General features: G+C 47.9%; 1 protein-coding gene across 1 annotated transcript in view; it reads right to left on the bottom strand.

The window, feature by feature from the left end:
• Window positions 1-535: 535 nt before the first annotated feature.
• CDCP2 (CUB domain containing protein 2) overlaps window positions 536-14,675 on the bottom strand; it is a 29,058-nt gene continuing 14,918 nt past the window's right edge. The window contains exons 6-8 of the mRNA XM_054038216.1: window positions 13,038-13,391; window positions 3,005-3,183; window positions 536-1,170 (exon numbers count right to left, since the gene is read on the bottom strand). Of these exons, the coding sequence (XP_053894191.1) occupies window positions 853-1,170; window positions 3,005-3,183; window positions 13,038-13,391 (851 nt within the window). The 3' untranslated portion in view covers window positions 536-852. The remainder of the gene's footprint in view (window positions 1,171-3,004; window positions 3,184-13,037; window positions 13,392-14,675) is intronic.

Raw genomic sequence — 14,675 nt, 5'->3', positions numbered from 1 at the left:
GCCTTTCCTGTAACAGTACCTCGCTCTAGTTTTTAGAGCTATTGGACAACAAACCGGTCACCAGTATAGTGCTGAAGTCTGCTCAGTCTGGGGCTTGCTGAGGAAAATTCCACATTTGGGGTAAAGAAGAAAAGCTCTCTTTCTCTCTTTCTTGTTTGTCAGGTGGGTGAAGCTGCTCAAAGGGCTGGAATGTTAGAATAAGTCCTGGGAGACATGGATGGGAGGGAGAGCAGCTGAATTGGTCACAGAGGTATGATAAAAGCAATTTATCCTATGGCTGTTACAATTGGGGGTGGTATGCAGCGTAGACCTGAAGAAGAGCTCTGTGTGGCTCGAAAGTTTGTCTCTCACCCCAATAGAAGCTGGTCCAGTAAAAAATATTACCTCCCCCACCTTGGCTATGTGTGTGTGTGTGTGTATAGACCGATAGGTATGGGCTTTATATTTACCCAGTGTATTGTATTTTAAAATTCAGCCAACATTTATTTATAGTGATATTTCTAGCCAGAGGCAAACAATATTACACCCCTTACTGTAGCCCCACCCCGGAAACAGTGGTAGGAAGAGTCACGAAACCCAAGAATCAGATTCCTAAACCCAATTGACAGATTAAAAGAAAAAAATATATAACTGAGGAGCGGTTTGCCTATTGCACCGATTTCTCCAGAGAACAGAAAGGAGATGGAGGTTGAACCCAACCTCTGTTTCAGGACATGGAAGCTGAGCTTCCATTTGAGCAGCTGCACTGAAACTCTAAGCCCAGGATCCAGGATGAAAGGCCACTGGCTGTGCGTGTGTGTCTGTGACGGGGACGGAGGGCAGGCCAGGAGGAACTGGGCCGAAGGCAGCGTCCTATAGCAGCACTAGTCCAACCACAGCAATCACCATGAGGATACCGGCAAGAATACAGATGCTAATGAAGACAATGTCACTGGTGTCCTGGCTCTTGCTCTCATAGGACTCCACTGTGTCTGCATCCTGCCCGTGGGACTCTACCAGGTTCTCCGCGTACTGGGTCAGCCGGTAGGGGTCAGAGCTCGAGAGAAGGTTTACTGAGGCTTCTTTCCTCTTAGGCTCGCACTGCACTTCATATTCATGAATATCCTCCTGGTTCCCAGCCGAGAAGTCGATATACAGGATACTGACAATCACAGACGTGTGGTTTCTTTTCTACAAGACAAAGTTTTTAAAGGGCAAGGGTTTGTTTTTACTGGTCAGCCTTATGAATTCATAAAAACGAAACCCCCAGAGTAACAAGTTTCAGGGCGTAGCCGGAGTTAGGCTCTTCACGGGAAAGGAGAGTTACAGGGTATTCATGGCATTTCATTGCCAGCAGCTTGAAAGCATGCGCTGAGAATACACATTGAGAACGAACATTGAGGGCAGGGGACTGGACTCGATGACCTCTCGAGGTCCCTTTCAGTCCTAGAGTCTATGAATCTATGAATAAGACAGGCCATGGGGCAGAAACCAGGTTGATCAAATTCCCTAGAAATAGGGAGCCTTATTTTCACAGGGGCATTAATGAGAGCTGCAAGTGCTCAGCAACTCAACCATGTCAGGCCAACACCCACTGTAAAGGTTTGGGAGTTGGGACTTGTAGGTTCTGTTCCTGGCTGTGGCACTGACTTGCTGTGTGGGCCTAGGCAAGTGACTTGGGCCAAGTTTTTCCAAAAATGGCCACTGATTTTTGGGTTCCTCAGTTTTTTGGCTGACCAGCACCTAGGTCCTGAGAATCCCAAACTCCAGCTGAAATCAACCGGAGTGACAGGACCTCAGCATCTCTGAATAAGACCCATGGAGCCGCATGTTGGATATCCAAAGTAAAGTACCCAGAATCAGTGACCCATCTATAAAGAAGTGGGCCTTTCTGTGCCTCAGTTTCCCCTTCAGTGAACTGGGGCTAGTTTACCAGAGGCATAATGTCGAGAGACCAGAGGTGTGTCCAGTGCATGGAGTTTTTTGGATGCATGGTGGGGCTTGCTCAGGCTAGACAGGGCTGCCAAAAGCATGTGGATAGTTTTTATCTGAGTAACTAAATGCTGGGTGCACAGTGTCCTCTGCCTCAGGCCTGCGTTCATGTGGGTTACAGTGACCCAACAGAACATAGCCTAAATCAACTGTACAAAATTCTGACCTCGAGCCACTCACTTCATCCATTATCCCCATTACACAGATGGGGCTAATAGTTCCTTTCTCGCAGACCCTTTTGGTACATCTACCCTGTGATAAAAGACCCGCAACAAGCCCAGGTTCAGGCTGTGGGGCTATAAAATTGCAATGTAGATGTTCAAGCTCAGGTTGGTGCTGGGGCTCTGAAACCCTGCAAGTGACTCCAGCCCAAGTACAAATTCTACACTGCTATTTTTAGCCCCATAACCTGGACCCTGTGAGCCTGAGTCAGTTGACCCTGGCTCTGAAACTTGGTGCTGCAGGATTTTTCACCCCCTGCAGTGTAGACGTACTCTTAGTCTTGTATATTTGGATTGTAAGCTCTTCAGCAGACGGACTGTCTCTTACTATGCGTGCGTGCATGTGCATCATTAGATGCAGATTTTTTATCATCCTACTGTATTTGTTTTAGGTAAATAGGATTCACTCCTTATTATTTTTCATAGATTCATAGATTCATAGATTATAGGACTGGAAGGGACCTCGAGAGGTCATTGAGTCCAGTCCCCTGCCCGCATGGCAGGACCAAATACTGTCTAGACCATCCCTGATAGACATTTATCTAACCTACTCTTAAATATCTCCAGAGACGGAGATTCCACAACCTCCCAAGGCAATTTGTTCCAGTGTTTAACCACCCTGACAGTTAGGAACTTTTTCCTAATGTCCAACCTAGACCTCCCTTGCTGCAGTTTAAACCCATTGTTTCTGGTTCTATCCTTAGAGGCTAAGGTGAACAAGTTCTCTCCCTCCTCCTTATGACACCCTATTAGATACCTGAAAACTGCTATCATGTCCCCTCTCAGTCTTCTCTTTTATACTGATCACTTACCTGGGACTCAGTACCGCAGGTGTCGAACCGGGTGTGTATTTTAAAGTTCAGGCCAACCACTTGGGCAGGACAGGATGGGGTCCCTAAATAAATCTTATTTCTCTCCAGCTGGGCAAGAGACTGCACAGGAATCTGGATCTGGAAATCTGTTCGCGTGCAGCTGACGTTCACGGGAACAACTGTTGGGGGGGAAGAAAGAAGCTCGTCTAAAACTCACAAGACTGCACCGAGTGGGGATTTTCATCAGTACTGTGCAGTGTACAGTACAAGGCAGTTCCCATAGCTGAGAGTGGCACTGTCGCTATTGTCACCATGTCATACAAAGAAGACTACTAGTGGCATCCACAAGCAAGTGACCAATGTTGACAAGGCTTACGGTTTTATTGTGAGTCTTCTGATATCTAGTGTTTTTCTTGAAGCCCCAGCTGCTGGAGTCAGGTGAGTATGTGAGAATTTCAGCTTCCATTAAAAAAAAACTGTAAAGTTTCTAGTCCTCACAGTAGTGGAGAAGATCTTTAAAAGTGCATGATCTGAGTGTAACCTAAAGGCTCAGAAAGGAGAAGGCAAAGAAAAAGAACCCTACATTTATCATTTTTAAAAGTCTCATGAATTTTAAACCCAATCTCACGATTTCTGGGGGCCTGACTCATGATTTTTGAACACTTGGGGCTAGCAAAATTCTGCATCAGCATCCATTGGGAACACAACAGGGTGTGTATTGGATCCCTTTGTTTTGGGATGCGATTCAGAGCACTTCTGACAATCTAGAAAAACTTGACCATCCTAGGATCTGGAGAAGTGGTTTTTTACCCACGAAAGCTTATGCCCAAATAAATCTGTTAGTCTTTAAGGTGCCACCAGACTCCTTGTTGTTTTTATCCTGGGATCTAGTTATCCAAGATCCTGCCAATGCCACACATTTCAGACCGGTTTGTAACCCATTATTGGCACACTTGGCTTTACACATGAATTGTGTCCGCACACCACATGGTTAATACTCTGGGCCTGGTTCTGCCAGCCCCCTTCCTTGGGGAGCAGTGGGGTGGGAAGGATGCCAGTCAAACTGGTCAGGTAAAGGCTGCATCCCACAAAGGGATCTGAGAGCACGTGCACAGCATTCTGCCTTCCTGTGCTCCCCATGGGGCAGTGCAGCTCAGTGCCACCCCAAGGCAGGGCCATGGTAGTGTCTAATGTGCCCTCTAACCATATGTACCCCCTGCTTAGTGCAGCGTAGGAATGTCTTCTTGTCACCAGCTGAGCACTGTTTTCTGCACTGGTGAGGGAACCCTCTCCTCAGGCATGTCTATGTAACAGTTTGACCGGTCTGCCTTCCTCCCAGCTCTCTGTGGAATACTCAGCGTGGACCCACCTCAGGCATAGTCTACACCTAAAACATAGGGCCACCTCGCTACATCATTCAAAATGTCATGCCCCGTGTGACATAGTTAGATCAACCTAAACCCCTGCTGTAGACACAGGTAGGTCGCCAGAATTATTCCATCAATGTAGCTACCACCTCTTGGAGAGCTGGATTAAATGCATTGATGGAAAACCCCCTTCATCAGTGAAGGAAGCGTCTACACTACAGAGGCACAGCTGCAGGGCCATAACTGCTATAGTGTAGACAGTCTATGCATGTAGTACATGGAGTTCTCAAAACATGGGAGTTTTACGGTTTCTGTTATAGACCCTGCTGGTCTATCTTGCAGCTGTGGGAAATGTTACACCCAGCACCAGCAAGTCAGCAGCTTTTCAGGAATGGAATCACTCAGTGAGTCAGGCACGGGTATGAAGCACCACGTGGCTGAACAGCATGAAGCACAGGACTGGGAGCTAGGATCTTCTGCATTCTAATATTGGAATGGCCTTGAGTACATCAGTGTCCCCGGGCTCTACTCCTCCGTGTCCCCCGCTCTAGAAAATGGGGTAACAATACCTACCTTGCAGGTGTGTTGAGAAGACAAATCAGGCGCTACAGTGAACTCTGATGATGTAAAATGCTATGGGGCTGGTTCTTCATGGCCATGCACCTTGTGCAGTCACTGACCCCAGTACACTTTACTTTGCACTAGTGTAACTGCCTACCTGAGGAGCAGGGCAATGGAGAATCAGGCCCCCTAATCCATAGTTCTATGGAAAGTGTTGCATCTGTGTCTGCCTATATAGCAGCTGGCCTTTCTACATGGAGAAGACAAACATATAAACCACGTGGAAAAGGAAATAAGAACAAAAAAACCCCATAATATTTAAAGGTACCTCCCACCGAGGCTTGGCCCAAACACTAACAATATGAATTATTGAATTATTCTAACTAACTCCGTTAGAATCAGACTCTTATGAAACTGATAAGATGCAATAAAATCAATAGGGAAAAAATTGTGTCACTTTACTACACTTAGTACATTATAGAACCATTAGAAGATTTACTAAATAACTAGAGTGCATTAAATCAAGGGGAGGAGAAAATGGATCCTTGCTCTCGAGTTGAAGGCTTCCTTTAAAATGACCATAAATCACATGGACAGCCCAACTCACATCCTTTCATGGGCCCAGCTAGACAGAAAAATATTTACGCTAATTACAAGAGCCTGATACAGCCCTGTCTCTGTATGTCATTTTATATACTTCACCCATTACCGCACTGAGCACACGATGGCATCTGGATTTCCACTGGGGCCTTTTCCTTACATTCTCCTACTGTTTGTTATGCATTGTCCATTAGTGTCAAGAGATCCCAAATCAGACTGGGTCCCATACACACAGTACAAGACAGTTCCTGCCCCTTGTCATCTAAATAAACAAGGGATGCTAGATCACATGGGACACACAAGAATCGTACATACACACAGTTCCTGCCCCTTGTCATCTAAATAAACAAGGGATGCTAGATCACATGGGACACACAAGAATCGTACATACACACACTTCCTGCCCCTTGTCATCTAAATAAACAAGGGATGCTAGATCACATGGGACACCCAAGAATCGAACCCAGTTTGCCAACAGCCCAGTCCAGTACCTTACCCACCAGACCACCCTTCCTCACTGGAGCCAGGGCAGAACACTTTACCATTTGAATCTCTACTCCAAAGAAAGAGTCAGTCCAAGGGAAACTTCACGCAAGAGGCTCATTCTGTGCACTGGGAAGCAATCCCTGGTTCCATCATGAAGATGGTCATCCTCCTTTGCAGCGGCTGTTTATGGAAGATTTGTACCACACAGACTGTTAACTGCAAGCAGATGTGTGCACACAGATCACTGGCAGGTGTAGGAAAGTAACATGCAGAGATAATTTGCTGAGGAAAACAGTGGTTTTACATTCTATTTTTTCCTTTCAAAATTTAACATTCATCATGTAGATTTATGCAACATGGGTCTAGTGGGATTCAGGAGACTTGGCTCCCTGCTCTGCCACTGACTTGCGGTATCACCTTGGGGGTGACATTTGACCTCTGCACCGGTTTCCTCCATCCCCTCCTCCACCTTTGTCTGTCTTGTCTACTTAGTCCCTGCCCTGAAAAGCTTACACTCTGTCACTCACTATGTGTATATACTGTGCTTAGCACAATGCGGCCCTGCTCTCCATGAGAGCTTCTGGATGCTACTGGAAATCAAACAATAAACCACAGTGATTCTGAGGCGGGAGGCAGAATCACAGCATGGCTACACTACACAATTAGGCGATCTAATTTACGTCGGCAGACAGCCTTTCCAATAATAACATTGCTTGTGCGCGGCTACACTTCGTTCCTCCTGTTGGCGGTGCGCGTCCTCCCCAGAAGCGCTTGTGTCGATTGTATGGTCAGTGCGGGGCACTGCGGGACGGCTCCTTACAGCCAGTATCAGTCGACGTAAGCAACGCAGTGCGTGCACTGGCACTGCACCGATCTAACTACATCAACATTGACTTGACGCCTCTCATGGAGGTGGAGTTAAAAGCGGGCTAGACTACGCTAGAAACGCTACAGTGCTGCAGCTGTGACGCTGTAACACGTCTGGTGAAGATGTTCTAAGATGATGGGAGAGAGCTCTTCTCCCGTTGGCATCATAAAACCACCTCCGTGAGAAGCAGTAGCTATGTCGGCGGGAGAAGCTCTCCTGCCCACACTGCGCTGTCCACACCAGCGCTTAGGTTGGTGTCACTTATGTCACTCAGGGGGATGGCTTATTCACATCTAGTGTTGCCAACCCTCCAGGATTGGTCTGGAGTCTCCAGGAATTAAAGATTAATCTTTAAAGTTTATGTCATGTGATTAAATCTCCAGGAATACATCTAACCAAAATGGGCAAGCCTTCTGAGCGATGTAAGTTATACCGACATAAGTGTATAAGCCTTCAGTGTAGCGGGCAGTTACGTTGGCAGGAGTGAAATTTTAGTATAGTTGCTTCTATAGTTAGATCGACATAAACTACTTGCGTCAACCTAGCTCTGTAGCGTAGACTAGGCCTCAGATTCAGAACAGACATTAGGAACCAGATCGACAAAGGCAGTTAGACTCCGACCTTCCACTGAAATCACTGGACGTTAAGAGCCTAAATACTGATATGGATCTGGGCCCAGGAGGCTAAGTGCAGCACCTCACTCATCATGTGAATTATGACAAAAATCAAGAGTGACCCAGGATGGATCTGAAGGCAGAAGGACCTTGGCAATATCTCGGCTCAGTGAAACTGAGGCTATGTTTGCACTAGCACTAGCACTTTTGTCGGTAAAACCTTTGTTGGTCAGGGTATGAAAAAAAACACAACAACACACCCCGACTGACAAAAGTTTCACCAACAAAAGCGTCGGTGTGGAAAGCGCTGTGCTGGCGGGAGACACTCTCCCGCTGACGTAGCTACTGCTGCTTGTTGCGGGTGGTTTGATTATACCGGCAGGAGAGCTCTCTCCCGTTGGCATAGAGCAGCTACTCGGGAGAAATTACAGCGGCACAGCTGTGCTACTGTAAGGTCCGTAGTGTAGACATAGCTAAATAAGGCATCCATGATTGACACCAATGGGAATTATACACGTGGGCAGAGCCCATACTGTGCCCTGGAGTACCACCTGCACTTTGAATGGCCTAGGTTTGCCGGTCAGAATGACAACTTTAATGTGACTTAAAAGGGATCCTTTGGTTGTGGTATTTAGTGCACTTTCTCAAGCTCGTATGAGAGGCAGCACAACCTAGTGAACTGAGCACAGAGCTGAGAGTCAGCAGCCCCTGTGTGAACTCCACAGTGACACTGGTCCTTGCAGCAGTCTTGGGCAAGTCGCTTAGCTTCTCTGCCTCCATTTCCCCATTTACAAAATAGAGAATTCTTACGAACCTCCCTCCCAGCAGCATGGGGAGGGTTAACACACTCATTTTTAAAAAGTGCTTATTAAACAGACTTGGTGTGATCTATTTGAAATGATAAAATTATGTGTTTATGGGCCGCTAAAATGGCACGTTGCTGGCCATACGTACTTAGACGCATTGGGCCTAACTTGGCCTTTTCATATAACTATCACTAGCGTCTAATGGAAAATATGCCCAAATTAAAAATCCATTGGTAAGTTACAGACTCCTTATGCCAGGAGCAGACACTATTCAAAAATTAATATAGAACATTTTGCACTTCTCTAGTACATCCAATGATTTCAAACCACTTCACAAATATTAATGAATTAAGCATCATAACACACCTGTAGGGAAGGGAGACATTATCACTGTTTTACAGATAGGGAAACTGAGGCACTGGGTAGTTAAGTGAGTTACCTCAGCTCACACACGAAGTCAGTGGCAGAGCAAAGACTAGAACTACCTCCTTTCAACTCCCCAGTCCTATCCTTTCATCACCAGACCTTCCTCCTTCCCCTCTGCCCCACTGAGTTTTCTGAAAATGTCACTGGCATGAAGCAGATGAATCCCTTGCCAAACATAAAATTAGGTGAAACTGAAGACTTTCTGGAGTCATGGTGGCTGAAGCCAACTAGCTAGTGTCTTTTATACTGCAGAACCCAGAAGAATCCTGCACCCAGAGCACACCACCGGTGTAATTTGAGGTGATTGGGTCTCTATGTGCATAAGACATTACAGTGTTTGGCCAGATGTTTGGTTTCAGAATCTCATACATCGAGTTTGAACTTTGGTGGCTGAGTTATAAAACCTCAAGTACATGAGGCTTGTAATCACAACACTGATTCCACCTTAAACTACAGCAACACTACCGGGCACAGCTATAATCCCCCTTCTCAACCCAAGAGGTTACCCTGCACTGTGACTGTAAGCGGAGGAAAAAAGAAAGCACAGTAGAGGCGATGCTAGTCCCATCCGCAAACACACACAAGCAGCTCCTTAGTTAAAAGCCTTCTGAATACTCAGAGAGGATCATCTTGAGCAGAAATAGGTCATGAATCATCCCTGACACACAGGTCAGCTCCAACACAATTATCTTGAAATACAATGAATGCCATCAATTCACCCGCTTTTGAGGAGGCACAAAGGTTGACAACTATATGAAGAGCATTACACAGCAAGGCAGCATCTGGGCAGCTCCTCCCGCCAACTATCTCCATATCCTGGAACCTCCAGGACGACAGAGTCTGGTTTGGGTCTTTTCCAAAGACACAGCCCTGGCTGGGATCTCACAAACCCCAGGATACTTATGTGGCTTTGCAGATAAAACGCCCAGGAAGGTCTCACTGAAAACTGAGTCCACAAAACACTTTTATTTCCAAGGGCATAGTCCTTGTGAGAGTGAGTCTCTTGCTGAGGTTTGAAGAGGCCTCCTGCCAGTCTGATATGGACCCCCTCCCCCCAAAAGTGGGCTTACCGCTTGTGCTAATTTCAGCCATTGAAGGTAAGGAGTAAGGGGCTCCGCCAATTCCAGCCAAACCTCCATCCTGTCTTGAGGGCAGGAGATTAGTCTCCAGATGTGGGAGACATGGGGGATATAAATAATAATCAAAGAACAGGAGAGAGAGTTTAAATAGGTCCCCACTAGGACACTTCAGGTTCACAGATTTTAAGGTCATATGATCATCTCATCTGACCTCCCGCATAACACAGGCCAGAAAACTTCCCTTGCTGGCAGCTTGAGGCATGAGCTTTCCAGGACAGGCAAGAACGTATTCTGTGGGACATCAGGATTGCCAGTTTGGATCAGACTCATGGCTCATCTAGTCCAGTAACCTGTTTGCAACAGCATCCAGCACCAGATGCTTCTGAGGCAGGTGCAAGAAACCCTACAGAAGGTAGATGTGGGATAATCTGCCCCTCAGGGAAGTCTTAGAGTCTAAGGCCAGAAGGAGCGACCAGATCTTCTAGTCTTTTCTCCTATATATCACTGGCCACCAACAGCCCAACACCCGCACACTAAACCCAACAACCAAAATGAGACCAAAGTATTACAGCCCACAGGAGACTAGACTAGTCTTTGCCACAGCAGAGAGTAGGAGGGGACCAAGGTGCCCCAGTTTCCAAGGCCCCTGCAGTGGCAGGGAAATGACTGAGTGAGAAATACCTAAATAATCCTGGCAAGTGACCCACATGTTACAGGGAAGGCAAAACACATCGAGTATGGCGATCAGCTACAGCCTAAGCACGTGAGCAAGAACCAGCCAGCTCAGCACCTGAGAATGAGAATGCTCGGAGCCACCTCAGAGCCCTGGCCCGACCCATCCCACCCAATGTCCCTTCTCCCACTGTGGCCATCCTTGATGCTTCAGAGGAAGGAGATATAAACACAAAAACAAACCACCACCATCACCACACAACATCCCAGAATACATGGGGGAGGGGGCATGCACAAAATCCCTTCCTGACCCCTCCTGGTGGCCAGCTGAAACGCTGAAACATGAGCTTTTAGGAACATAGACATAGACCAGAAGTGAGCCCCAGAGCTGCCCTCCCGCCCCCATCCCAGCAACCCCATCATACAATTGCACTCTTAAATTTGTCCAGCTCTTTCTTAAAATTAATTGTTTGCCCCACAACTCCTACTGGGAGGCTGCTCCAGAACCTCACCCCTTCTAATTTCCAGCCTGAGTTTGTTCATGGCCAGTTTATATCCATTTGTTCTTGTGCCAACATTGTCCTTTAACTTAAATAGCTCTTTACTCTCCCTGATATTTGCCTGCCAAATGTATTCAGACTCAGAGAGGAATCATATTCCCTCTCAGCCTTCTTGTTGCTAGACTAAACAAGCCAAGCTCTTCCAGGCTCCTCTCATAAGATAGGCCCTCCCTCCCTTCCCCTGATCATCCTAGTAGCAAATCTCTGCACCTGTTCCAGTTTGAATCCATCTCTCTAGAACAGGGTGATCAGAACTGTGCAGTGTTCCAAATTAGGTCTTCCCAGTGCCTTGTTCAGGGGTATTAAACATTTTTCTCTCTTTATTGGAAGCGCCTAGCCTAATACAGCCTAGGAGCACGTTTGCCTTTTCTCTCCTCTCCTCTCTCCTCCTAACCTGTGGATCTTGTTCCTTTTCATAGGTGACTGGAGCCAAGGCTTGCCTGTTAAATCAGGCTTTTAAATAATCGCCAATCAGTGGAAAGGTGGTAGTTATGAATGAAGGGCGGGAGTTTACTGGAGGATACCCAGATGCTATTGTGTTAAGAATTCAAGCAATAGCTTATGTTAGGGTTACTAAATTTAAAAAATAAAAAAAGAAGACACTCCACGGAGCCCTGGCCCCGCCCCTTTCCCACCCCAACTCCGCCCCTTTCCCGCACCAACTCCGCCCATTCCCCGCCCCTTCCCCAAAGTCCCCGCCCTAACTCCCCCTCCTCCCTCCCAGCCACGTGAAAAGGGCTGCCCGAGTGCTACCGGCTTCACCGTTTGCCGGGCAGCCCCCAGATCCTGCACCCCTGGCCGGTGCTTCCCCAGCGCAGCTGGAGCCCGGGAGGGGAAGTGCCCAGCCGGGGGTGCAGGGTCTGGAGGCTGCCCGGCAAACCATGAAGCCAGTAGCGCTTGGGTTTCGGGCAGCCCCCGTGCCTCTGGACCCTGCGCCCCCAGCCGGGCACTTCCCCTCCTGGGTTCCAGCTGCTGTGCTTCTCCCCTGACTCTTTGGCTCTGTTTAAGAGCCGGGCTGCCCGAGCGCTACCGGCTTCAGGCAGCCCCCATGCCTCTGGACCCTGCGCCCCCAGAGCCCGGGAGGGGAAGTGCCCGGCCGGCGGCTCAGGTTCCGGAGGCAAGGGGGCTGCCCAAAGCCGGTAGTGCTCGGGCAGCTTGGCTTTAAACAGAGCCGAAGAGTCAGGGGAGGAGCACAGCAGCCACGGGAGGGGAAGTGCCTGGCCGGCGGTATTTTTCCCGGACATGTTCGGCTTTTTGGTAATTCCTCCCGGACGGGGGTTTGATTACCAAAAAGCCGGACGTGTCCAGGAAAAACCGGACGTATGGTAACCCTAGCTTATGTAAGTTGGTAGCTATCTTAGCGAGACAAGGTTTGGGAACACAGGTACTCACTTAGTTCCCTGGTCATGGTTTGGCCAGTCTCCTGTGCACGACCCTATCAGCCAAACTGCTGCCTGGTGACACTCCACAGACTGAGTCACCAGGAATAAACATGGCCTAGTGTTTTGTTTGTTCAGTGTCTCAGAACTCTTCCATCCCAGGTCTAGGGTTGGGGTAGTATATAACCCAGGACCTACTTATTTTTAGAAGTGTCTTTGCAGATCTGGCTGCATGTGTGAAATCCCGATACAAAAATATGTCATGCACTTTTGCATGTTTAGGCATTTGAACAGCAGAGTGCCTAACTGATATGTGCAATTACAGTGGTTGCAGAGGTACAGCTGGGTAATCGCACATGCAAAGAGCCAGTTATAACTCCCCACTGGCTAGCCGTTTGCACAATTGCCCAATTTGCATGAGCAATTATAGTAACCACATGCATGCAAAAGTTTGGTGAACAAATTTGCTCACATTTTTGTACATGTACTTTTGGAACTCAGACTGTCAGATTTTTACTGACTGTCTCCATACTTATAATTCTCCGCCGCCTTGCCCTACAAATATCCAGCAGGGAACGAGGGAGAACGGGATCAATGCACTGAGTCATGCCTTACCTCCAATATATGCTACCGAGAACCCCCTGTTGGCCGTGTTCCTGTCCGTGTGGAGGACCAACAGCAGTTTGTTTCTAGTGGATGTTATGGGAGACAGCATCTCTCTCCCACACCACTTCCCCAGGAGGGAAGCTTTCTCAGTGCCTCCATCAAACACTGCCAGATGGTCGTAATCACAGCCATCTGTTAGGCTGTTCCGCCCCTCCAGAGCCAAGTCCAGGAAGAAGACTTTGATTCGGTATCCTGGGGGGAGCTGGATGGTCCAATGACATTTGATATTGTTGGGGTAAAAGTTGGGATACTGAGGACTGGAGAAATTTCCTTTGATGGCTGTGTATACTTCCTGGCATTTGCCTGGTTAGAAAAAGAAAATGTATTACCAATCAAACCAAAACCCCTGGGTGTGGAGGGAGCAGCTGCTGGGGGGTTCTCTTGATTTATTGCTAAAATATATCGCAACAAATTATCTTTTCCACATAAAGGTTTCACAGCCACATGCTGTACAGATCTGCCCCAAACGTTCAAAGAGTTAGGGGGGCGTTAGCTGCACAATTGCGGCCAGACTCCACACAACGCAAAGGATTTCAAGAACAGTGATAACAACAAGCACCCATGCAGAGCTTTTCAACTGAGGACATCAGTGTGCTCTGGCAAAGAAGGGAAAAGGATCCTTATCCTCAATCTACAGACAGGGAAACAGCGAAGTTAAAAGCTTAACATGTCACATGACCAGGACATAGGCAGGGGTCATGGTTACAGGTCAGAGCAGGAGTCCGGGGGTCAGGCCTAGGTTACCTGGAGTGAGGCAAGGCTGCGACTAAGCAGACACAGGGACTATCACAGCCACTGCACGGCTGCTGCAGCTGGGTTTCAGAGCCAGTCTGCTGACTCTTCCCACCAATCATGCATAGGGTGACCAGACAGCAAGTGTGAAAAATCAGGACGGGGGTAATAGGTGCCTATATAAGACAAAGCCACAAATATCAGGACTGTCCCTATAAAATCGGGACATCTGGTCACCCTACTCATGCAGTGTGGCCTATTGGTCAGCCTGCTACAGGCCAGCTGTGCTCGTTAGGTTGCCTGGAGACTGGCTCTGCTGCTGCAAGCCCTGATTCCTGACAGTGCTACCCCAGTGAGGTCAGTGGGAGCTTTGCCATTGACTTCAAGGAAGCAGGCTACAGCCCGAACCAAGAGCAGGTCATCTTGTGGTTAAGGCCCTGGCCTAAGACACAGGAGCTGTAGGTTCACTTCCCAGCTCTGGTACAGGCTTCCTGTGTGACTCTGGGTAAATCCCCTGCTCTCTCTGTGTCTCAATTCCCCATCTGTAAAATGAGGCTGATACTGTTTCTCTACAAGGGTGCCCCATAAACATTTTTAGGAGGCTTAGATGCTACAGTAATTGGGTCTGCAGAAGGACCTAGATAGGAATGACTTGCTCAAGACCACACGGCGAGCCGGGGCAGCAGTGGGGATAAAACTCTTGACTCCTGAGTCCCAGTTCAGTAGCCCTGCCTGGTCAACCATGCTGCCTCTCTAGAATTAAGGTCTGAACACTCTTAAATTTACTTTTTATTTAAATGGATACGACACAGATGCTAGAAGGGCCCCTTCCACTCTCTGGGAGCCCCTCATATA

This window comes from Malaclemys terrapin, chromosome 8 (genome assembly GCF_027887155.1).
Source record: "Malaclemys terrapin pileata isolate rMalTer1 chromosome 8, rMalTer1.hap1, whole genome shotgun sequence".
Classification (NCBI taxonomy): domain Eukaryota; kingdom Metazoa; phylum Chordata; order Testudines; family Emydidae; genus Malaclemys; species Malaclemys terrapin.
The sequence above is the reverse complement of the archived record's forward strand: the minus strand, read 5'-3'. Positions and strand labels throughout refer to the sequence as shown.